This window comes from Uranotaenia lowii, chromosome 3, assembly GCF_029784155.1.
Source record: "Uranotaenia lowii strain MFRU-FL chromosome 3, ASM2978415v1, whole genome shotgun sequence".
In the NCBI taxonomy this organism is placed as follows: domain Eukaryota; kingdom Metazoa; phylum Arthropoda; class Insecta; order Diptera; family Culicidae; genus Uranotaenia; species Uranotaenia lowii.
Window position 1 is genome coordinate 247,647,253 of NC_073693.1, and position 21,121 is coordinate 247,668,373.

General features: G+C 38.6%; 2 protein-coding genes across 7 annotated transcripts in view; one reads left to right on the plus strand and one right to left on the minus strand.

The window, feature by feature from the left end:
- Positions 1-21,121, plus strand: part of LOC129755947 (ras-specific guanine nucleotide-releasing factor 2-like) — a 546,013-nt gene that overhangs the window by 379,640 nt on the left and 145,252 nt on the right. The gene's annotated exons all lie outside the window — the stretch shown is intronic.
- LOC129755946 (uncharacterized) lies at positions 1,886-8,764 on the minus strand. Of its 2 annotated transcripts, none has more exons than XR_008739356.1 (3): positions 2,141-8,764; positions 2,003-2,066; positions 1,886-1,945 (listed from the first exon to the last, which is right to left on the minus strand). XR_008739356.1 is itself a non-coding variant. In XM_055752663.1 (3 exons), exon 3 carries the CDS (start codon positions 8,273-8,275, stop codon positions 2,417-2,419), a length of 5,859 nt encoding a protein of 1,952 aa, XP_055608638.1. In that variant the 5' UTR covers positions 8,276-8,370; positions 8,428-8,491; positions 8,566-8,764; the 3' UTR covers positions 1,934-2,416. The 2 variants fall into 2 exon arrangements, 1 of the variants encoding a protein (XP_055608638.1); XM_055752663.1 differs by having other exon boundaries at positions 1,934-8,370; positions 8,428-8,491; positions 8,566-8,764.

The window sequence follows — 21,121 nt, forward strand, 5'->3', positions numbered from 1 at the left end:
CAAATATTATATTTTTGGATGGAAAAAATTATAGGACCATAATCAGATCTCTAACTCAAACTCAATCACGTTCGTTCACCGCAATGCCATTAAACTAGCATATCAAAAATTTACCAACGGTGACTATTCGTTAAAAAGAAAACTCAATCATAAGTTTGTGGACTGGTTTTTAAATCCAGATCTCTACTTTTGTATTTTAATCTTTCATTCTGGCTTAAGGTTAAATTATTTTTTGCTATAACTTAGAACTCAATATTATTTATGGATTTGCCTTTTAAATTGAGAATTTCAATTCAGCTCTCAGATTGCATTCTAAAACCTTGTCGTCGTTAGCAGTAGATTTATGGTTGAAACTAGAGATTCATATCAATGATCCCCAGAATCACTGAAAACTCGGGATTTTGCCGCTCGAAGCAAGAATTATCATCAAACTTCAAGAATCTCTCAGAATTCGAGGGGCCCGGGGCAATTTTTCTCTGGTGGCCCGTATGATAATTTTTTTTGTTCAAATGCTATCTCTAAGAATACAAAACACTTTGAACGTGTAAAAGAACTGGAGATGAGTGTAGTAAACTGTCTTCAAATAGGCATGTTTTCTGCGTAGAAAATAGTTTCTGGTATCTTCAAATAGAAATTGTTAAATAAACACGTGCAAACATTGCGGAAGAGTTTAGAAATATCTTAAATATGAAAGCTCTGATTTGAGCTACAAAATGCAAGTTTCAATTATATTTATTTTTTTTCATACCCTTTTACCAAATAAAATTCTCCGATTTAGAAAATGGATATTTATTTTAAATGTTTATCATTTTATCATTGATCGTCTGGTTTGTGTTTCATCGAGAAATATTTCCCTCATGACAAACAAACAATACAAAATTCCAAAAAAAAAAAAAATAAACAAAATAAATAAATTTAAATTAGGTTGTAGGAACAAGGAACCACAATTCAGTGTCTCAAATCTAAATCATAATTTCAAATCATGTTTTGAGAAACAAAGTTACAATCAGAGCCAAAGCAGAAATTGCATCAAATGTGTGTTTCAATTTTATATCTTTGAAACACAAAACAACCATTTTCATGAGATGTTTATGAATATGTTCTGATGAAAAAAATTTTGTCAAATTGTATTCTAAATGTGACAAAAGATTCATTCGATGACCTCAAAGCCAAAGGGTTATTAGAGCAAAAATGATCAATTGAAAAAACAAATCAACATAGAGATTAAATGTTTAAAACACAAAAACAGTTTTCATTGAAAAAATCATATAAGGAATCTAAATGAGTTTAGTATCTTGAACAAAGATCCTGGGTTCTCGAAATTCTGATAAATACCATGAAACTAAAATTCAGTATCTAAAGAAACAACACAAGACTTGATACTACCCGGGTAAAATTCGGAAATGTTCATCATAAAGGTTTTCTGTTCTCTTTTAGCACTGTCAGCTTATTTTGGCGATATTAGCTGCTATTTTGAAAATGTTGAAATTTAATACGAAGATTTTGATATTCTCAGCCCGCAAAATACGGAAGAACTCCTTCACTTCACTATTTCAAATTTTCATTCCGATTTCTTAGTTTTGATTTCATTTCATAGATTAGAAGAAATTGAAGTAATATTATTAAAGTATTGTTAATTTTTTCTCTCGGGGAGGGGGGGGAGGGATGGAGGGGTTTGCGGTGCAATAGCCCCTATTGCCCCCTCTATTAATCCAGCATTGTCAAATTCACAAACTCCGCTCATAAACACATGTAATCCTGTTGACCTCTGGATCAGTAGAAGCTTCTGCCATAGCTTCAGTTGGAAACCAAAAACCAAAATGGCCGCTAAACATATCTCAAAAACGCTCATCCCAATATTATCATAATAGCTGTTGAAAGAGAACTTCGATCGGATCTTTTGAGCGTAGAACACTATTTGATTGTGTGTAACTTTTGCTAAAAGCTATAATATTTTATTAGTAACAATTCAATTTCGTTTCATTATTGATCATTAACTTACAAATTCCGTAACCTCAATTTTCTTATTCTCCTTCCAACATCTAATTTCCAACTCGCTGTTATTGCTACAATTTTGGTAAGTATGATTCGGGTAAGTATATGTTTCTTTTTCTATTTCTATTAATTATTGTTTACTTACAATCGTTAAATATCTTAATTTTTCAGATAATAATCCAAGAACTCAACAATTCAACCACGTACGTCTGACCACGTTTCAAAAGTGCGCCCTAATCTTCCTATCTTTTCTGTTTCTTTACATCATTCTCTTCTACACCCTCTAGCGGCTAAACTGCAAACTCATCAGTAAACATGGAAGTATAGACTGCGGAAATATATTAGGATGGTACATCGAAATTTGAACTAACCGTTATCAACTACTTCAACATTCCCCGACCCGTAACACTGGGCACTATCGTCAATCGGACCCAGTTTTACCTCCTACATCCAATCGTGCAAGTTTAGCTACCGCCCTCCGAAGAAGTCCAGAAGATGTTTGAACTACCGCTCGCCGTTTCCTTCCGTCAGCCGCTGTCGATAAAGATACCACTCTTCCTCTTGTCCATCCATTACGCTCCGATTCGTTCACGATTATCACAAGGTCCCCAGGTACGATTTCCTTCGTGTCGTGAAACCATTTAGTGCGTCGTGTAATTGTAGGTAAGTACTCACGTACCCATCGGTACCAGAATTGATCTACAGCATTGTTAAGGTGATTCCAATTATTACGGTGTGCTGATCTATCGTCCTTCAACCTTTTCGGCGTCTGAGTCACCCCGTCCGAACTTAACTTCAAAAAGTGGTTGGGTGTCAAAGCTTCTTGCTGTCCGTTTTCGATGGGAATGAAAGTGAGAGGGCGCGAGTTCACGATGTCCTCCGCTTCTCGAACGATTGTGGCGAATGTCTCTTCGTCAGGGTTTTTCGTCATTTGCATGGCACACATCGCGGCTTTGACTGAGCGCACCAGTCTCTCCCACGCTCCACCCATATGCGGAGCCAAAGGAGGGTTGAAAATCCATTTGGTGTTGGCGTTTGTAAAACACTCCGATAATTCCTCTGCTTTTATCTCTCGGGAAAGTTCATTTCGAACGCCCACGAAGTTGGTGCCGTTGTCGCTGTATATTTCTCTCGGTGACCCATGATGTACGATAAATCGTCTAATGGCCATTTTGCAGGATTCCGTGCTGAGCGAATGCACGACTTCTAAATGAATTGCCCGTATCGTCAGACAGGTGAACAATGCAATCCACCTCTTCACAGTGGCCCGGCCAATTCTGATGTTGAACGGTCCACAGTAATCCAGTCCAGTGAAAGAAAACGGCCTAATATATGCTTGCAACCTCGCTTCGGGAAGTGGCGCCATTCTGGGAACCAATGGCCTAGCCCCTCTAACCCGACAAAATGAACAACCTTTGACCACCTTACGCAAGACGGATCTGAGATTAGAGATGTGATATTTTTGACGTACTTCATTAACTACTGTCTCATGGTTCCCGTGCAACAAGCGACGATGGTACCAATTTAAAAGCAGTTTTGTTGCAGCGTGGTTTGAGGGTAATATGATGGGATACCTGACGTCGAATGAAGTATACGAGGCTGCTACGATGCGACTTTCCAAACGGATAATTCCTTCGTGGTCCAGACATGGTGATAATTTTCTCAACGGGCTACACGATTCCAGCTTCACACTTTTGATGTTCGACGAAAGCGCGTGCGCTAGCGCTTTGAACTCTTTAGGGTACGCTTCTTTTTGAATCCACCGGAAAATAGTCGCTTCTGCTCTGATCAACTCGTTTTGTGAAAGTGGTCCGCTTTTCAGCTTTTGCCTAAGAAATCGAGCTCGAAAGTTGTCACAGTATCGATGCACGTATCCCACAGCACGCCACAGTCGCACCCAGTTAGAGAAATCCTCCCATTTAACCATTTTCAAAACTTTGTCGAATATATGCACGAGGCAGTGTTGTACTTCTTCTCTGGTTTCGCAGGTCGAATTCGTATTGGCTGGCCAGGCAGATTCATCTTCCGACAAAAAATCCGGTCCTCGAAACCATCGACTGTCTGGCGAAAAGTTCGGATTTTTACCCCATTTTGTCGCGTCGTCCGCCACATTTAGCTTAGAAGGTATCCATCTCCAATCTTCTGCTTTTGATGAAGACAATATTTCGCCAACGCGAACGCCAACAAATTTAGTATACTTTCTCTGATCTGAATTTAGCCATGCTAAAACAGTTTTCGAATCAGTCCAGAAGACACTTCTTTCAATCTCCAATCTATGAGATTCTACGATAGTGTTTTGCATTCGTGCTCCAATGACGGCAGCTTGCAATTCTAATCGTGGAATGGACAATACCTTTAACGGAGCCACCTTAGCTTTACCGGCTACGAGTGAACAGTGAACCTTCCCTTTGACCTTTGCGCGTATGTACGCAACGCACGCATAGGCACTATCGCTAGCGTCACAAAAAACGTGCAATTGCACTTCTTTCAACTGATCAGTGGTATAATTTGGAAAATAACATCTCTCAATACGTATATTATTTAACGTTTCAAAATATTTGGCCCACGATTGCCATCTCTCGCTTATCTCGTGTGGAATCTTTTCATCCCACTCTGTTTTAGCCCGCCATATGTCCTGTATTATTATTTTCCCATGGACAACGAAAAACGACAGTAGTCCCAATGGGTCGAACAACGACATGACAGCTCGGAGCACCTCGCGCTTTGTCGGTCGTGTCTGTTCCATTCTCATTGCACTTTGATACGTGAAGATGTCGGACTTAGGAATCCAGAACATCCCCAATACTCGTTCAGTGGAGCTACAGTCTAGATTCAAAGGCTTTTCTGCACAACCGTTGGAAGCCCCGACCCGTTTCAGAAATTCAGGGGAGTTAGACAACCAGTTGTGTAGCTGGAAACCACCGTTCGAATGAATTGTCCTCACCTCAAGAGCTAGCTTAACCGCTTGTTCTACACCATCGACGCTATCCATCCAATCGTCCATATAGTGCCGCTTCTTTATCGCCTCCGCAGCATCGGGAAAATCTTGTTCGTGTTCGCTGGCATTGAGATTCATCACGTACTGGGCAGAGCATGGCGAACAAGTCGATCCGAATGTAGCTACGTCCATGATGTAAATTTTTGGCCTTTCTTTTACATTCTCTCGCCACAATAGCCTTTGGCAGTCTCGATCCTCTTTCCGTATTTTAACTTGATGGAACATCTCTTTGATATCGGCGCATATCGCTACCGGACGTTCACGAAACCCGAAAAGGATTCGGGGGAGGGAGCTGAGGAGATCTGGTCCTTTCATTAGAACTGTATTCAACGAGATACCTCCGACCTTAGCTGCAGCATCACAAAAAATACGTATCTTAGAAGGCTTTTTCGGATTGATTGCGATTCCCAATGGTAAATACCACGTTTTTCGCGGATCTGCACTCCGCAGCTCATCGTCGGTGGCTTCGTGAATGTATTTTTTATCTACATATTCTTTCATCTGGCGTCGGACGCTTTCACTGATCACTGAATCTTTAGCCATACGCCTTTCAAGACATTGTAGTCTACGTTCAGCCATCGGCATACTATCCGGAAGCTCGAAATAGTCGTACTTGAAAATGAGTCCAGTTTCAAATCTGCCTTCAATTCGTCTCGTCGTTCGTTTCATAATCTGCTCGGCTCGCTTCGTGTCTTCGGATTCCAGCTTTTTTGTAGCTCTTATTCCCAAATTGTCGATTCGAAAATATTCCTCAACTAACTCATGTAGTTCTAAATCGTGTTCACACTCACATATATGAAACATGCTCGCTCGACGAGATCCGTACTCCAGGGCGCCATACACTGTCCATCCCAATCGGCATTTGGCCCCTACCGGCTCCCCGATAGCTCCTTCCCTTATTCTCTGTGTTGCTCCGACGTGAAGATTGTCGTTACCAATTAGAATTTTTGGAATCGCATTCTCATAGCTCTGAATCGGTAACCCTTGTAGATGAGGATACTTTTGAGCCAACTTTGCGCCTTGAATTGTTTGTTTAGGAAGGTTTAAAGAACTTACAGTGCGAACATCCTTCAATTTAAATAGTTGTCCAGGGTTAACCTGACCACTTATCTCCAACGAGATCCGCTTTGAATTCCTTTCGTTTCGCTCTACGTTCGCCGTCCATTGCAAGCATAGCGGCACTGCTTCTCCTTTAATCTGCAGCTGATCAATGACTTCTTCTTCGACTAAAGTCAGCGATGAACCTTCATCCATAAAGGCAAACACTTGCACTGTCCGTCCATTCCCGTGCAATGTTACAGGCAGAATCCGGTACAGTGTGGAAGGTTCTGCGTGATGGTGATTGTTGACAGCACCTGTTGCTTCAGGTTCCACGTTGGCATCCCGGTTTTCATGTAGCAATGGATGGTGTTTCTTTTGGCACCCACCAATCCCACACTGCTTAGCAGACTTGCAAGGTCGTCTTCCATGGCAACTTAGACAACTGCGACAAATATTCAAATCACGTGCCTTCCTCCATCTATCTGCAATGCTCATTCTTCCAAACTCTGGACAGCTTTTGACTCGATGAGTCAAATTTTGACAAATGAAGCAAGCTGGGCTGAACACTCTTCCAGCGTGTGGAACGTCCACCATCGTTGCTCCGTCCGCCGAAATATCGTTAGATGTGTGAGCCATAACAGCTTGTGGAGCTTGTTCCCAACCATCTGGCCCTTCCCCTTCGGAATCTAGATCCTTTTCAGCATGGGCACCGCAGAAATTTTTCTCTTTTCCTTTCTCGCCTCGTCCGAGTTTATTTGATATTTTCGGGTGCAAACTTTCAAGGTTCCTCGTAACACGGGAAGCTGCCCTTACCAGTACCCCCATATACGCTGAGAAAGATTGTAGGTCCACCGTCTCAATATTCTCCATATGTAGCCCCCAATCTAACTGAAGATGTGTGGGCAATTTATCCACTAACTCAAACAACAGTGTCGGATTGTTGAGATGTGCCTGTTGGTTCGCGGCAATCAGGTGGTAACTAAGATTTTGCACTTCTAGGCCGAAGGTCACCAAGGTTTCCAACTTATCCGCCTTGGGGGCCGGTACTTGCCTAACCTTTTGCAACAACGTTTGAACTAATAGTTCTGGTCTCCCATAAAGAGTGTCCAATTGTTCGATAATAAGTGGGACCGCTTCTGGCATCATAAGCCGACTGCGCACAGCTTCATATGCGGCACCTTTGAGCGCTCGTTGCAGTCTCACGAGATTCTCCGTTTCATTGTATCCACATGCTTCGGATGTCGTACGGAATGTAGTTATAAAGACGGGCCAATCTTCAGGATTTCCGTAAAAAACTGGCAAATCGCTCGACATAAGCTGTCGTGAAATCAACTGACGCTGCGTTGGACTCGTTGTAGGTCCATGATCACGTTTAGCCACCACATCACAACCGAATCGATGTTGTTCACCTCTGTTATCTACACCGACGTCATTCAGGATCGTGCTAACATTCGGCCAAACTTCTCTTGACAGACCGGATAAATTGGTAACCGAATTCGTCGCTTGGCCAAAGTCAATCAGGTGGGAATTTTTGTGTTCCAATCGGGTATTAACACTCTGTGTGGGTACTCTGCTCCGGACAACCTTCGAAATTTCAGATATATCATTATGTGCTTGGTGGGCTAGCTTCCCCGGGAAATCAATTAACTCCGGACGTCTCGGTTCTTGCATTGTCGATTGAGCAACCAAAAGTGGTAGCCCCTTACGCCATTCTTCCACTTTCTTGATTCCGCTATGCACAGACTTACGGCTTCTGGCAACACTTACAGCATCGTCCTCTACTTCTAGCGCTTTAATTTTCTGCCTCAGGAACTCTACCTCAATTTGCATTTGTCGTCTTTCGTACTCTGCATCCTTTTGTATCCGCTCTTGCTCGCGTTTCCTTGCCTCATCTCGACGTTCGAATTGCAGCTCCTTTTCACGCAATGTTTTCTCCGCCTCGAGTCGTTGCAGGACTAACCGAGATCCAGTCCGGGAAGAAGCTGATGTACTTCTGGCAACAGCACTTGTGGGTATTATAGTTTCTGCCTTAGTATTACCACTATCCGTTCTTGATACTATGGCCGTGGCTTTTTGGCACGCCGGACAAGTGAAGCTGCGTTCGCTGATGCTGTCGCCAACTCCCACGCATCCAAAGTGCCACCAGGTGTCACAGTGGTCACATTGCACCATTTCATCGGTATCTGGCGCCTTACAAGCTGCGCAACTACCCTTGTTTACGTCCGGTTGTTTACCTTCCATATCTTTGGAATTTCTTTTAGATTGTTGAAAGAGAACTTCGATCGGATCTTTTGAGCGTAGAACACTATTTGATTGTGTGTAACTTTTGCTAAAAGCTATAATATTTTATTAGTAACAATTCAATTTCGTTTCATTATTGATCATTAACTTACAAATTCCGTAACCTCAATTTTCTTATTCTCCTTCCAACATCTAATTTCCAACTCGCTGTTATTGCTACAATTTTGGTAAGTATGATTCGGGTAAGTATATGTTTCTTTTTCTATTTCTATTAATTATTGTTTACTTACAATCGTTAAATATCTTAATTTTTCAGATAATAATCCAAGAACTCAACAATTCAACCACGTACGTCTGACCACGTTTCAAAAGTGCGCCCTAATCTTCCTATCTTTTCTGTTTCTTTACATCATTCTCTTCTACACCCTCTAGCGGCTAAACTGCAAACTCATCAGTAAACATGGAAGTATAGACTGCGGAAATATATTAGGATGGTACATCGAAATTTGAACTAACCGTTATCAACTACTTCAACAATAGCTGAACAACCAAGCTTGCAGCACCAAGTCCTAACACTAAGCGTGATTAAAACTTTTCAAAAATCTGTGAACTGATTTTAAAAACACTTAACCGACGCCATGAGAACGAAGACGCAGTACTGTTGAGTCCAGCTGAATATTTTCAATCCCGATATTCACAACTTTTCCAATTATTACCATGTGCAAAATTTCGTTCGATTCAACAATATTCTATCAACTGATCCCTTTCGTCAATCCTTGGAAAGCTGAAATATTTTCTACTTCGAGTTCACACATACCGTCAACTGGGGCAACATGCAACAATTTTCAACTTCAATGGCTTCTAAAATCATAATGCTTACAGATAATCATACCTCTTGTACATCAAAAGTTTTAAGTTTGATGGGACACCAAACTGACATAGTCAGAAAAATTATTGGTTTTACCAGTTTTTTTTTTTAAATTAACAAAAACATGCGATTTTCACCCTACTAAGAAAAAGGGGTGAGTTGCAACAAACTCTGTAATTCATGAAAAAACAAATGAAGACGTTTTAAAATTTATAGTTTTTGATAAATTTGTGATGTCATAACGCATAAAGCACCAATTGCAGTAATTTTTTGGTATTGTTCTAATAAAATTTTCAATTTTTTTCTGTCAAAAAAGTTTTTAAGAAAAAAGTGTTAATCTGCTGCATAAATTTAGGGGTAAAAAATAATACAAAATATTCTATTAGCTAAAATCATGATAATAAATCTTCGGATGGAAGAAATTTGAATGTTAACAAATGCATAATACAAAAGAATCATATCCCAGCATACGGAAACGCGATTTATGAGGTTTAGTTCTGATTTACATTTTGTTGCATTTTGCCCCAGACAGCTAACTGAATTAAAGCTTAGTTCTTTTAGAAATGGGACACTTTCTTTTGCTAATAGCTCGTTTACTAGTAATCGGACATTCAAAATTTTGACAGCATTTTGTTACCTTTGAAAAGTACTATCTGACCTATTTTTTTCAAATTTTAAAATCTACGCGTTTTTGAAATATTTACAATGCAAGAGAAAAAGGAAACAATAATTTTGCACAGTTTTATTCAAAATCCATCATTATCAAATTGATAGCTGACAAACCCGTTGATTATTTGAAGAATTACTGTGTGTGAGTTGTGGAAAAGTATTGCACACTGTCAAAAATGTCCACAAAGTTCAAATCAAGCATTGGAGTGAAGCATATGATCGGCAACTTTGGCTAAGGGTCATCGGGGAAGTTAAGTCTCATACAAGCATTTTTAATTTTCAATAGGCGAAAAACTAAGGCTAGATCACTGAAATTTCCAAAACAAAATCCTCCGATAAGCTGAAAGTGTTGCCTAGTAATGAGTCTTTCAAACCTAACCTCAAACAACAATTTTAAGCTAGTTCCACAGCTCGTAAGCGGTATAGCCGGTTCCGTGGCTATGGGACAGATGATTTCTGATGAACGACAAAACTTATGAAATACCCTATTGTATACAAACTCCAGCGTTTGAATCCAAAACCATATCTGCTCGTGGTAAGGTCCCGAGTATATTAAAGTATGTATTTGCTGATTATTTTGTATAAAATATATTGATTTGCCAAAATTCTGCTCCTGTGGAAAAAAACAAAAAATTTCAAAACGAAAACTAAGGTTTTCGCTGTTTTTAAAAGCCTAAAAAGAGTTATCTTTTATGTACCCTTCGCAACCTACGATATATACTAACAGATTATACGTTAAGTTTAATCTCATGATGGTTTTACTTCGTTAGCCAGATTTTGCCAGCAGAAATTCCATTATAAACGCTCAAAAATTGGCTCAAAAATAATCAAATTTGTTTATTTCGAAACAGCTGTATCCACTAAATTACCCTCAGTTTCTTTTAAAAGAGAAGTATTGGTCCGAAAAGTGGCAGGAATTGAAAGAGGAGAATGTAGCCACCTAAAATACAGATTAGACGAAGTATAAGTTTGAAAAACTGATCAATATCATGACTGAAAAAAGTGTGCGCTGGCCGATGTGAGGTACCAAGAATGAAGTAGAATTTATTCTAACAAAAAACGATAAATATTTTTTTTCAAATTTTTTCATGAATTATCATAAGATTACCTTCATTTCCTTCATAGAAAGTATTTAGAACAAACGAAAGGTTTTTGAGATACACGCATTCATAACTGTCCCATTTCTAAAAGAACTAAGCTTTATAAGAATTTTTATCAAAAAAAAATTTGGCGATTGTCCGTACAGTATTTATACACCAACAGTGTTGGTATAGGATAATGAAAGCAATATAATGTTTGTAGGTGATGGCATTAAGTCAATTCGTCATACTAGCTAAAGTTTTTTATGGCATAAAAAATGTAAAAATTTGTACATCTATTGCTCAATTTTTTAAATTTTTAAAGATAATCAAAAACTTAAAAAAACTTTCTCACGATGTCAAAAACTATGTAATCATCAATTTGTTATCATTCAATGATAACTTTATATTAATATATTGAAATAAAAATTGAATGAGTGTTGTCGTATACAAATGTTGCATCTAACCCTGCTTTTGCATGATGCCCCGTTTGACGGTACCTACTTTTATTTCGTCCAGTTTTTTTCCTCGATTCACCCGATCAAGGACGGGATTATGTCATAGTCACGAGTCAAAAATTGCGACTAGTGACTCATTTTTTTCATCACATGTCTTTAGTTTAAGATTTTTCCGAAATGAAAGTATGCTATGATTGATTGTTTTGGTAAAGAAAGATTTTTACATTATGTCATTGATCATTGAGATCTTCAATATTTTGGGCATGATATAACGGTTATAATGGGTCATGAGAAATATCACTAGTGCAATTTTCAGCACCTTTGTTTGCCAAGATAATTTTCAATATGCTGTACTATGACAAACGCTAACTAACAATAGTATAAAAATGAAAATAGAGATTAGCGATTTCAGAAGCCTTTTTTTAATATTCCATTTGGTTCCGAATTTCATTCATGGCCCACTCTTCTCATACGTGAAATTTATTTACATCACGTGAATGTGAATGGTAGGGTAAGAACACTATGTACTGAACACCATCCTTGAGATTTAGCAAATTTGTGGCAGGAATGTTCTAATTATTAAACACGTAAACATTGTAGATTTTTAGAGATATTTTGCTTGATAGCATGCTTTGCAGAGGCGATTTTGGTTGAGCTAGCAACCAAGAAACAGTTTGTTTATATTTCCAAACACCAACCGATGTTTGTTCAATAACTGTTACATGCATTTCTTTACGAAACGAGTACTGCTAGATTGAACGTTAGAATAGAAAATAACATTGAATCGAACGCACGGATCTTTCACTTCGTTCCAATAAAGTACTTATCTAAAGTCCAACCAAGCGACTTATCTCAAGTTTATCCGAAATCGGGTCTAGTTAAGTGGTGGCAAAATAGTTGCATCAAGTTGCACCGTGATACCCATACAAAGTACACCGAAGTGCAAACAAAATTCTTCCCCCATCGGGTGAATCAGCTGCTGTGTGTTAAGTGTAGGCGACTTACCCGGATTCCTGCTGCTAGTGGATGCCGTCGACTTAGAGACGGGAAGAAAACCCTCGAATTCCGAACCCCCCATCGGCCTAGCCCGAACATTTGGAACAAAATTGAAACAATGGCGTTTTCTGTGATCCAATGATTGAACACTTTAATTTGTAAAATTTTATGAAAATAAAGATGATAATGGCTGCTTCTCTTCCAGAATTTATTGAAGAAGACTTTTTGGAAACCTGTTCTGAAATAAGTATAAAGTGTTTATTTGTTTTTTTCCAATTTTTCTCCTATTAAAAAATGACTGTTTTCATTATCTAGTCAAAAAATCATGTCTAAATTTGAACTAATCCTAAAGTTTCGCAGATTGTGGCTCTTAAAGTCCGAAATTCTTGATAAAAATTTTAACAGAGGTAACAAATGCTTCAACAGTGGTACCACGATTTTCGTTTTATTTTTCTACTGTATATCATTGTTTCAATTGGTTTATGATTCACTAGTGTTCAATATCTGGTACCTGTTCAATAACTAGAGCTTCTATCATTTTACACTCACATTATCGGAATATTTCTGTCATGCAATACTGTCATGGTATACCTTGTCAACCAAAATAAATTTCGCCGTCCTTATGAATGACTGAATATTTTCAAGCCTGCACTCGATACTTTTTGCCAAGGTGTGTATATAATCAGGAGGTGTCACCGAATATCGAATTCCCGATTCAGCCATTTTGGCTATGTAGGCTATACTACTATGCGGAACTCATGAAGTTTGTCTACCAACAAACCACAGAAAAGCTGAGCACAAAATAAACAAATTCATTGAGAGCCCCGCTCACTCCTCGCCTACTTACTGTGAAAGTCGGAAAACCTAGTGTATCAAAAAACCTTGCTTTTTGCTATTTATCAGAAATATAATTAGTTTACTCCGCACTTTCAGCTTTTGAAACACTTTATTTTTTTTTCAGTTAGATTGGAAATGCATTTATTTAGTGTTTAAACTGAACAAGTTACACTAATGGAACTCTTTCATTATAATTATCAAAGCTTTTTCGAAAAAGTGTTCCCTATGCCCATATCAACCAAATTAAAAAATGACAAAAACTAATACGTGTGATTTCTCCCGTACATCAAAATGCATTTCCGATACATCGTCGATCGAAATTGCTTATAAACTTCAATCACATTCGCGTGTCCTGACACTGTGTCACCTTTCCAATTTGCCACTCAAATCAACACCGCAACAGCAGCAGCATCCACAACAGAAAGAAGTCGTGCGGCCTGCTATGCTGTAGATGTTTTCCAAAATAGAGGAAAAATTGCCCAATCTGTCTGAGTTGATAAACATGACCTGTCAGTATCCGGCTCTGCCCCGGTCGCATTTCCGAGCCAGCACGTTGCTCAAGGGTCCCATTCGGGGTTCTTCTGTGGCTCTTGGCTCACCCCGTGTGACAGGTCCATTTGGCCGGATACTATCTCATTTGGGTTCCGGGAAAGCCGCATCCGTTGACTGGCCGACGACATACACAGGCAAGGACAATGCCTAGAAAGCAATGTATGCCGGCCGAAAAAACACACACTTTCATCAGCCGTTGCCACATGCCATCAGCACAGAATCCTTGATGGATGGGTAACGTCCAGTGCCGAGGACATCCACCGGAATGGGCCGGATCCCGTTCTCATAATCAATGCACATTCCGGTGTCTTGTTCTCCTTGCCTCGCCTCGCATTTAAGTCTATGAAAGAACGGGAATGTTTGTTAGGATCCCATTCGATTTAGGAAGAAATGCGTAACGTAACTGTTTTGGAAAGGAATGGAATGGAACGGCCTATCCGGGTGACGATTGATTGAATCAAATTGGGCAGGCACTCATTTGACCGGCTCTCCGAATGATCCCCCAGTCACTAATTTTTCATAAACAAGTCATCAACTGAATCGGCTCGATCCATTCGGTTGGTGGTAATTAATTTTGTACCAAGCTATAATTTTGAGCGCTCTCCCAATAATGATTGGCATACAGAAACCAACGGGGAGCTAGTCCAAGTATTGGTGTTAAAGCTCCTTTGGCGATCGTCAAAAAATGCTTTCCTGAAAAAAATAGCGGTTTCCCAGTTTTGTCTCAGTTTATAAGGTATTTTGGAAAAGAAAATTTTCAATACGGGAGAGTGGAGTAACGTGAGCTATGCGGAAACGAGGACCACTCTAAATATCTCAGCTGTGTGTTAAGATAAAAATCTCAATCCAACTGTCATCGTCAACGCTATGCGTAAGCATATATTTCTTTATGTTGTTGACCTTTGGACGCAACATATGCTTCTTTCATTTAACCAGTGTTAAAAATGTCCTTATATAATTATACAACCACCCGCAAATTCCATCGGTGGGGAACCCAAAGTTTACAACACAATGCTTTTTATCTTGGTTTTGTATTGCGCTATCATATGGAAAAGGATGAATTCATGAAATATCAATAAAGGGTGATACGGTTAAAATTTGGTCAATATCAACTTGACGTATTTCTTTCAAATTTGCATTTAAAAATTCTGAACACCCCTCATTTTGACAGTGTGTGTGTAAAATGTTACTCCTATTTTGAATTTGGAATTCACTCTTCAGTTGTCAAAATGCCGTCCAAGGAAGAAGAGCAGCGTATCAAAATTTTGCTCGCTCATCGCGAAAATCCGAGCTACCCGCACGCAAAGCTGGTAAAATCGCTAAAAGTTGCCAAATCAACCGTTACAAATGCAATTAAAGTGTTTGAAGAACGTTCGTCGACAGCCAGGAAGTCTGGATCGAGGGGAAATCAAAAACCGGAAGCCGCTGAGACGACAAAGAGAGTTGCCGGTAGTTTCAAGCGAAACCCTAACCTCTCTCTCCGAGTTGCCGCAAATAAGCTGGGTGTATCGTCTATAACCGTGCATCAAGCCAAAAAACGAGCCGGACTATCGACTTACAAGAAGGTAGTGACTGCAAATCGCGATGATAAACAAAATACGACGGCCAAAGCGTGATCCAGGAGGCTGTACACGACGATGCTGACGAAGTTTGACTGCGTGGTAATGGACGACGAAACCTACGTCAAAGCCGACTACAAGCAGCTTCCGGGACAGGAGTTTTATACGGCAGAAGGAAGGGGAAAGGTAGCAGATAATTTCAAGCACATGAAACTGTCAAAGTTCGCGAAGAAATATTTGGTTTGGCAAGCCATCTGTACCTGTGGCTTGAAAAGCAGCATTTTCATAGCTTCCGGGACTGTCAACCAAGAAATTTACGTGAAAGAGTGTTTGAATAAACGTCTGCTGCCTTTCCTGAAGAAACACGGTTGTTCCGTACTGTTTTGGCCAGATTTGGCATCTTGCCATTACGGTAAAAAGGCCATGGAGTGATATGGTGGTGTGGTGATAAATACTGGGCTATTGTCAAGCGGTACCTAAATAAGACTAAAAAAACTGCTAAGGACGAGCAGCAGTTCAAGGCAAACTGGCTTTCTGCGGCAAAGAAGGTGGACAAGGTGGCTGTACAAAATCTGAAGACGGGTTAAGCGTAAGGCCCGGCAATTCGGATTTGGAAAAACGGAAGCCTAACTGAATATTTTTCCTGAATTTTATACTAATTAAACTTGAAAAAGAAATTTAATTTGATTTTTTAAATTAACGATTTCACCGATTTACACGCGTTTTCCCTTGACCAAATTTTGACCGTATCACCCTTTAGTTGGAGTGACATTTTTATCTCAACACACATCTGAGATATTCAGAGTGGCCCACGTTACCCCAATCTTCCCTAGTATTAAAAGCTTTAAATATTTTCGCCTATTTAAAATAGCTTAAGTTCAGCTTCGGAACTCGAAAAACAACACAGGTTTGACGAGTTTGCATTTCAAATTTCTCATATCCTTTGCTTTGTGGTACTTGTTCTGAAATCAGAATCAAGTTCAAGAATTCTTAACAGTATCAATATTAAAATTTTTAATGAGTGCTGAGTTAAAATTATAATTTTTATTCAGAGCTCAGATTGAAAAAAAAGTTAAAAAACTTACATTCGGAGTAATGAAAAAATACCAAAATTCTGATATCATAAATTCTAAATTTATTTAAACAGAATTTCGGTTAAAGGTTCTGAAACAGTTCTTTCAGATAACTAAAATCCATTATTTACCATAAAGAGACTTGACAATCTCAAATTTTAGTATTAATGATTTATGTGAATCTTAGCCGCAGGCTTGAATTTCTATTCAAACATACTAAATTTGTACATACTTTTTAACTTGTACTTCCTTGAAAATAAAAGTATTTTTCAAAACAATTCATGAAATAATCTAGTCATAATCTAGTAAAAATATAATTAAAATTTGGTTTAATTTTATTCTCTCTTCCAAAAAATTTATGAAAATTTCTGATTTTTGATTAGCTTATCAAAATTTTGAGGTTGAAACAAAAAAAACTGTGATTCCTAACTTTACCGAAGACATCACATACGTATGACGTTTTTAAAGCGAGTTATAGTTTTTAGAATATTAAAATGTTAGGGTGTGTCGATAAAAACAGTGTTCTGGCTCTAGCTTTTGTGAATGAATTCATATAATAGAAATGGAAGGTTAGTTATAAGGGATTTTTAATAAAAACTTGTATTTTCTAAACTGTCATATCTCGGACTGGTGCTAACCAAAAAATTATTTCATGACGGCATTATTTATTTCAAACATCATATATTTGATTGTTGAATTATGGGAGATAGGTTATTATTTTAAGACCATTTGACATTTAAAGACCATTTGAAAGAGAACATCCCCATTTTTCGTGCAAAAGTCAAATTTTCATCGATGTCCATTGCGATGCATTTTTTGGCATTTTTTTATATTTATATTTTTAATTTGACTAAAAGTGATAAAAGTGATCGCTGATTTCATCGCATAAGAATCAGTCAATAACAAAAGAATAAAAATTTGAGATTTGCAAGACAAATGGAGATGTAATCTTTCACAGGGTCTTTGAAGGTGTGAATTTTCATTGAAAATTAACAAACTTAAGAATTTTTCTCTCGAGTTAATATCTTCGTAATTAAATTTGTCACAATAAACCTCCGGCCTGAACCACTGTGCAATGTCAAGAAATCTTCTTGAAATTAAAAAAAAAAACACAAGTAAAATGAACAGTAACTTTCAACTTAATAATTTTGAAAGAATTTACGAAAAATTAAAAAAAAATCTTTGAAATTCGAAAAACTTTCATTGATCTGTGATCTGTGACAAAGGTTTTCTCAGCATTCTGTGAAATACGATTGATTTTTTTTTGTGATTTCGGTAGTTTTGCTTGACTTGAGCTCCTGTAATGTTACAACAAAATGAAACTTCAACAACAAATGTTTAAACCAGTTTTGTACTCACGTTTATTTTTTCAGTTTTGACCTATTTCTGCCCTGGAACTGATCGGAAAAAAACCGGAAAATTCTGTCCGTGTTGCGTATAAGCGAGTGAGTTTGTAAGTGAGCAATACAATGACGACAATTTTGTTCGTTTATTGCCACAAGGATGTAACGTAATACGATAATTCTATAAAACGTGTGACCAACATCTATTTGCTTAGTGTTAGCAAAAAGAAATTGGAATTTCAAACAATTTCTAAGGTACACGAATAGTAAGCTCGGATACACAGAGTGTCTGGAAATGAAGGACTTGATATGATTTAACAGACCTGAGAGATGATTAAAAATGAATAACATGGGTTGATGTGAATTTTTTTATCTGTAGCCTTTTTTCGTGATTAACTTAATTTTTGAGGTAAAAAGGTTCATTTATATTTGATTAACCAAAGGTAACAATATAAAAAGATTCTTATAATCCACTGACTCAGTGTTTCCGTGAACCTGCAATAAACAGAGGGATGCAACCTTTAATAAGCCGTGTGTAGAACATCTCTCAGATTTAAGCTTTTTTTTTATAAGATTTAAGTTTTTTTTTGTGTTGATAGCATTGGAGATGGAAACTTAAATCTGATCGAAAAAGCTTAAATCTGACCTAAAAAGCTTAAATCTGAGAGATGTTCTACACACGGCTTCTATTAAGTTGCATCCTTCTGTTTATTGCAGGTTCACAGCTACACTGAGTCAGTGGATTAATCGAGTACGCTATTGTCGAATTCGGCGGTTGAGGCATTTGTATTTTTTCTCAACTTTGATCTCACCACAGTAACAAATTAAACTGAAACACAACCGTTTTCATCAATAGCCGTAAATCAACTGACTTTTCCTTCTGCTCATGCACTCTTGAACATTTTCACACAATCTCAGTATGCACGATAAAACTATGATGCTTTTTTAAACCTTATTTTATAACCTATTTGATAGTTTTATAAAATGTATATTTCTTTCATTCTGTTGTTAATATTATTTTATTTCATTTTAATTATCTTTATTTCATCTATCCTCTACAGCTATAAGAATCTTTTTCATATAATTACCACTTTACCTTTGGTTACACAAATAAACATGAATCATTTTACCTTAAAAATTAAGTAAATCACGAAAAATGGCTACAGATTAAAAAAAACCCGTAACACATGTTATTCATTTGGAGTTATCCCTCAGGTCTGGGAATGTATTCACTAAATGTTAAATCATGTCAAGTTTTTTTTTTAAATTTCAGACGCTCCATGTATCTGAACTTACCCTTCGTGTACCTGAAAAACTTGTTCCAAATTCTTGAAAATAGAGCTGGTCTGGTTGTTTCAAAAACTAGAGCTTCCGATTCAAAAGTTCAAACCCAAGTCGAAGATCCTCCCACATCGAGCAGCTATCAACATCACCAAGCCCGAGTAAAGAATGAAAAAAAAAAGAAAACAAAGTGTTGAAATGTGTTTCCCTCCAGTTGCTTCTAATGAGTTTGGTGTCACCATGTGGTGGACCTTGGAACCAACCAGGAATCAGCCAGACCCCGGGACTCTCGGTGCTCCGTTCTGCGGTTTTCCGATTCGTTGTTGCCACAGCATTGGCGCACTTCATTTTGCTGGAGGGCCCGTCCGGTCACTTTTGGTTGTCCTCGACTTTGTGGGTCGGTCAGAAATTGACTCCCTGAGGGCAGCTGCCTGGTGGCCATTTGGTTGGTTGAAGCAGCAGCATTTGTCGGGCTTCCAACAACTTTCGGATGTCCATACATACACCCTCACGTACACGCACACATCAGCAGCAAGACAGGACAACAACCGTTATCCTGTGGAACCGTGGAACGTTAATTTTTATGTCTTTCCTGGATGGGTGTTTATGTCTGTTAAGTAATAATTGAAAGCAACCACTAGCTGCTCTCTTCAACCCTCACTCTTTATCTCTAACTGGAAAAGCTAGATAGATACTGACGGAGGATTACAGAACAGTGTCTTGTAACTAGTGGGTGGATTGTCGAGGAGCCATGTGGTGTGAAAATAAATTCCAACGATGTGTGGAATCCCAACAGGATATCCTTGTGAAATATTTACCAATGACTTCATTTTTTCAGAAGTCCAATCGGCATCATTGATAGTCAGTATAAATACATTCAGGCTCTTTGCGGGTTCATGAGATTAGCTAAACATCATTTTCAGTAGTGAAAAAAGCTTCATTTCAATATTATTAAGTTTAGCTGGATGGTGACAAAGCTGGCGATGGGTGGAAAAGTTGAGAATCTGTGTTTGATTTGGCAAGAAGAACGCTGATAAGGGAGCGTGTGGGGTTAATGTGAGGGACAAAAATATGACAAAACTATGACAAAATAACGACAACAAAATGGCAAATATATGACAAAATTGTAACACAAATTTTAAAAATGATAACACATGTGGTAGAAGTATTACATCATTATGACATAAAAAAAATTGCAAAGATCTAACAAATATATAATGACAATATATAATTTTTAGTTGATACAATAAATATATAATATTTAAACAAAATTTAAAAAGTCAACACAACTATTAAAAAAAATATTTATTAACATATCATTCCGTCTCACGACATAACTTGACGAACATAATTCCTAAAATTCACTCGGTCCACGATAACCGTTCTTCAAATTCTCGGGCACCCCACGTTCGCCAGATCACGCTCCACTTGGTCTAACCACCTCGCTCGTTGCGCCCCCGCTCGTCTTGTTCCTACCGGATTCGTAGCGAACACCTGTTTTGCTGGACAGTCATCGGGCGTTCTCGCAACATGTCCCGCTCAGCGTATCCGGCCATTCACCACCTTCTGGATACTGGGTTCGCCGTAGTTCGTGGTTCATCCTTCGCCTCCACACTTCGTTCTCCTGTACGCCGCCAAAGATGGTTCTTAACACTCGTCGCTCGAATACTCTGAGCGTACGCAGGTCCTCCTCGAGCAATATCCATGTCTCGTGCCCGTAGAGTACAACCGGTCTAATGAGCGTCATATACAGGTTACACTTCGTGCGAGGGCTAAGTCTTCTCGACCGCAGTTGCTTGTGGAGTCCATAGCACGATTTCCGCTGAAATTCGCCTTCGGATCTCACGGCTGGTGTCATTGTCTGCGGTCACCAGTGAGCCGAGATAGACAAAGTCTTCGACTATCTCCAGCTCGTCGCCGTCGATCGTGACCTTGTTATTACTGGACAAGCGGGTTCGGTCGGTCTCGGATCCGCAGGCCAGCATGTACTTCGTCTTGGACGTATTAATCATCAACCCAATCCTTCCTGCCAGTCTTCTGAAAATCGCTCAAGAAAAGCAATCAGGAATGGTTTCTAGCTAGAATGATGCTTCCTCCGAGTGCTGTGATACGCACGTGGTAAAAGTACCCA

Excerpts from the sequence above, each read along its gene's own strand:
- LOC129755946 (XM_055752663.1), bottom strand. The coding sequence starts at position 8,275 with ATGGAAGGTAAACAACCGGACGTAAACAAGGGTAGTTGCGCAGCTTGT.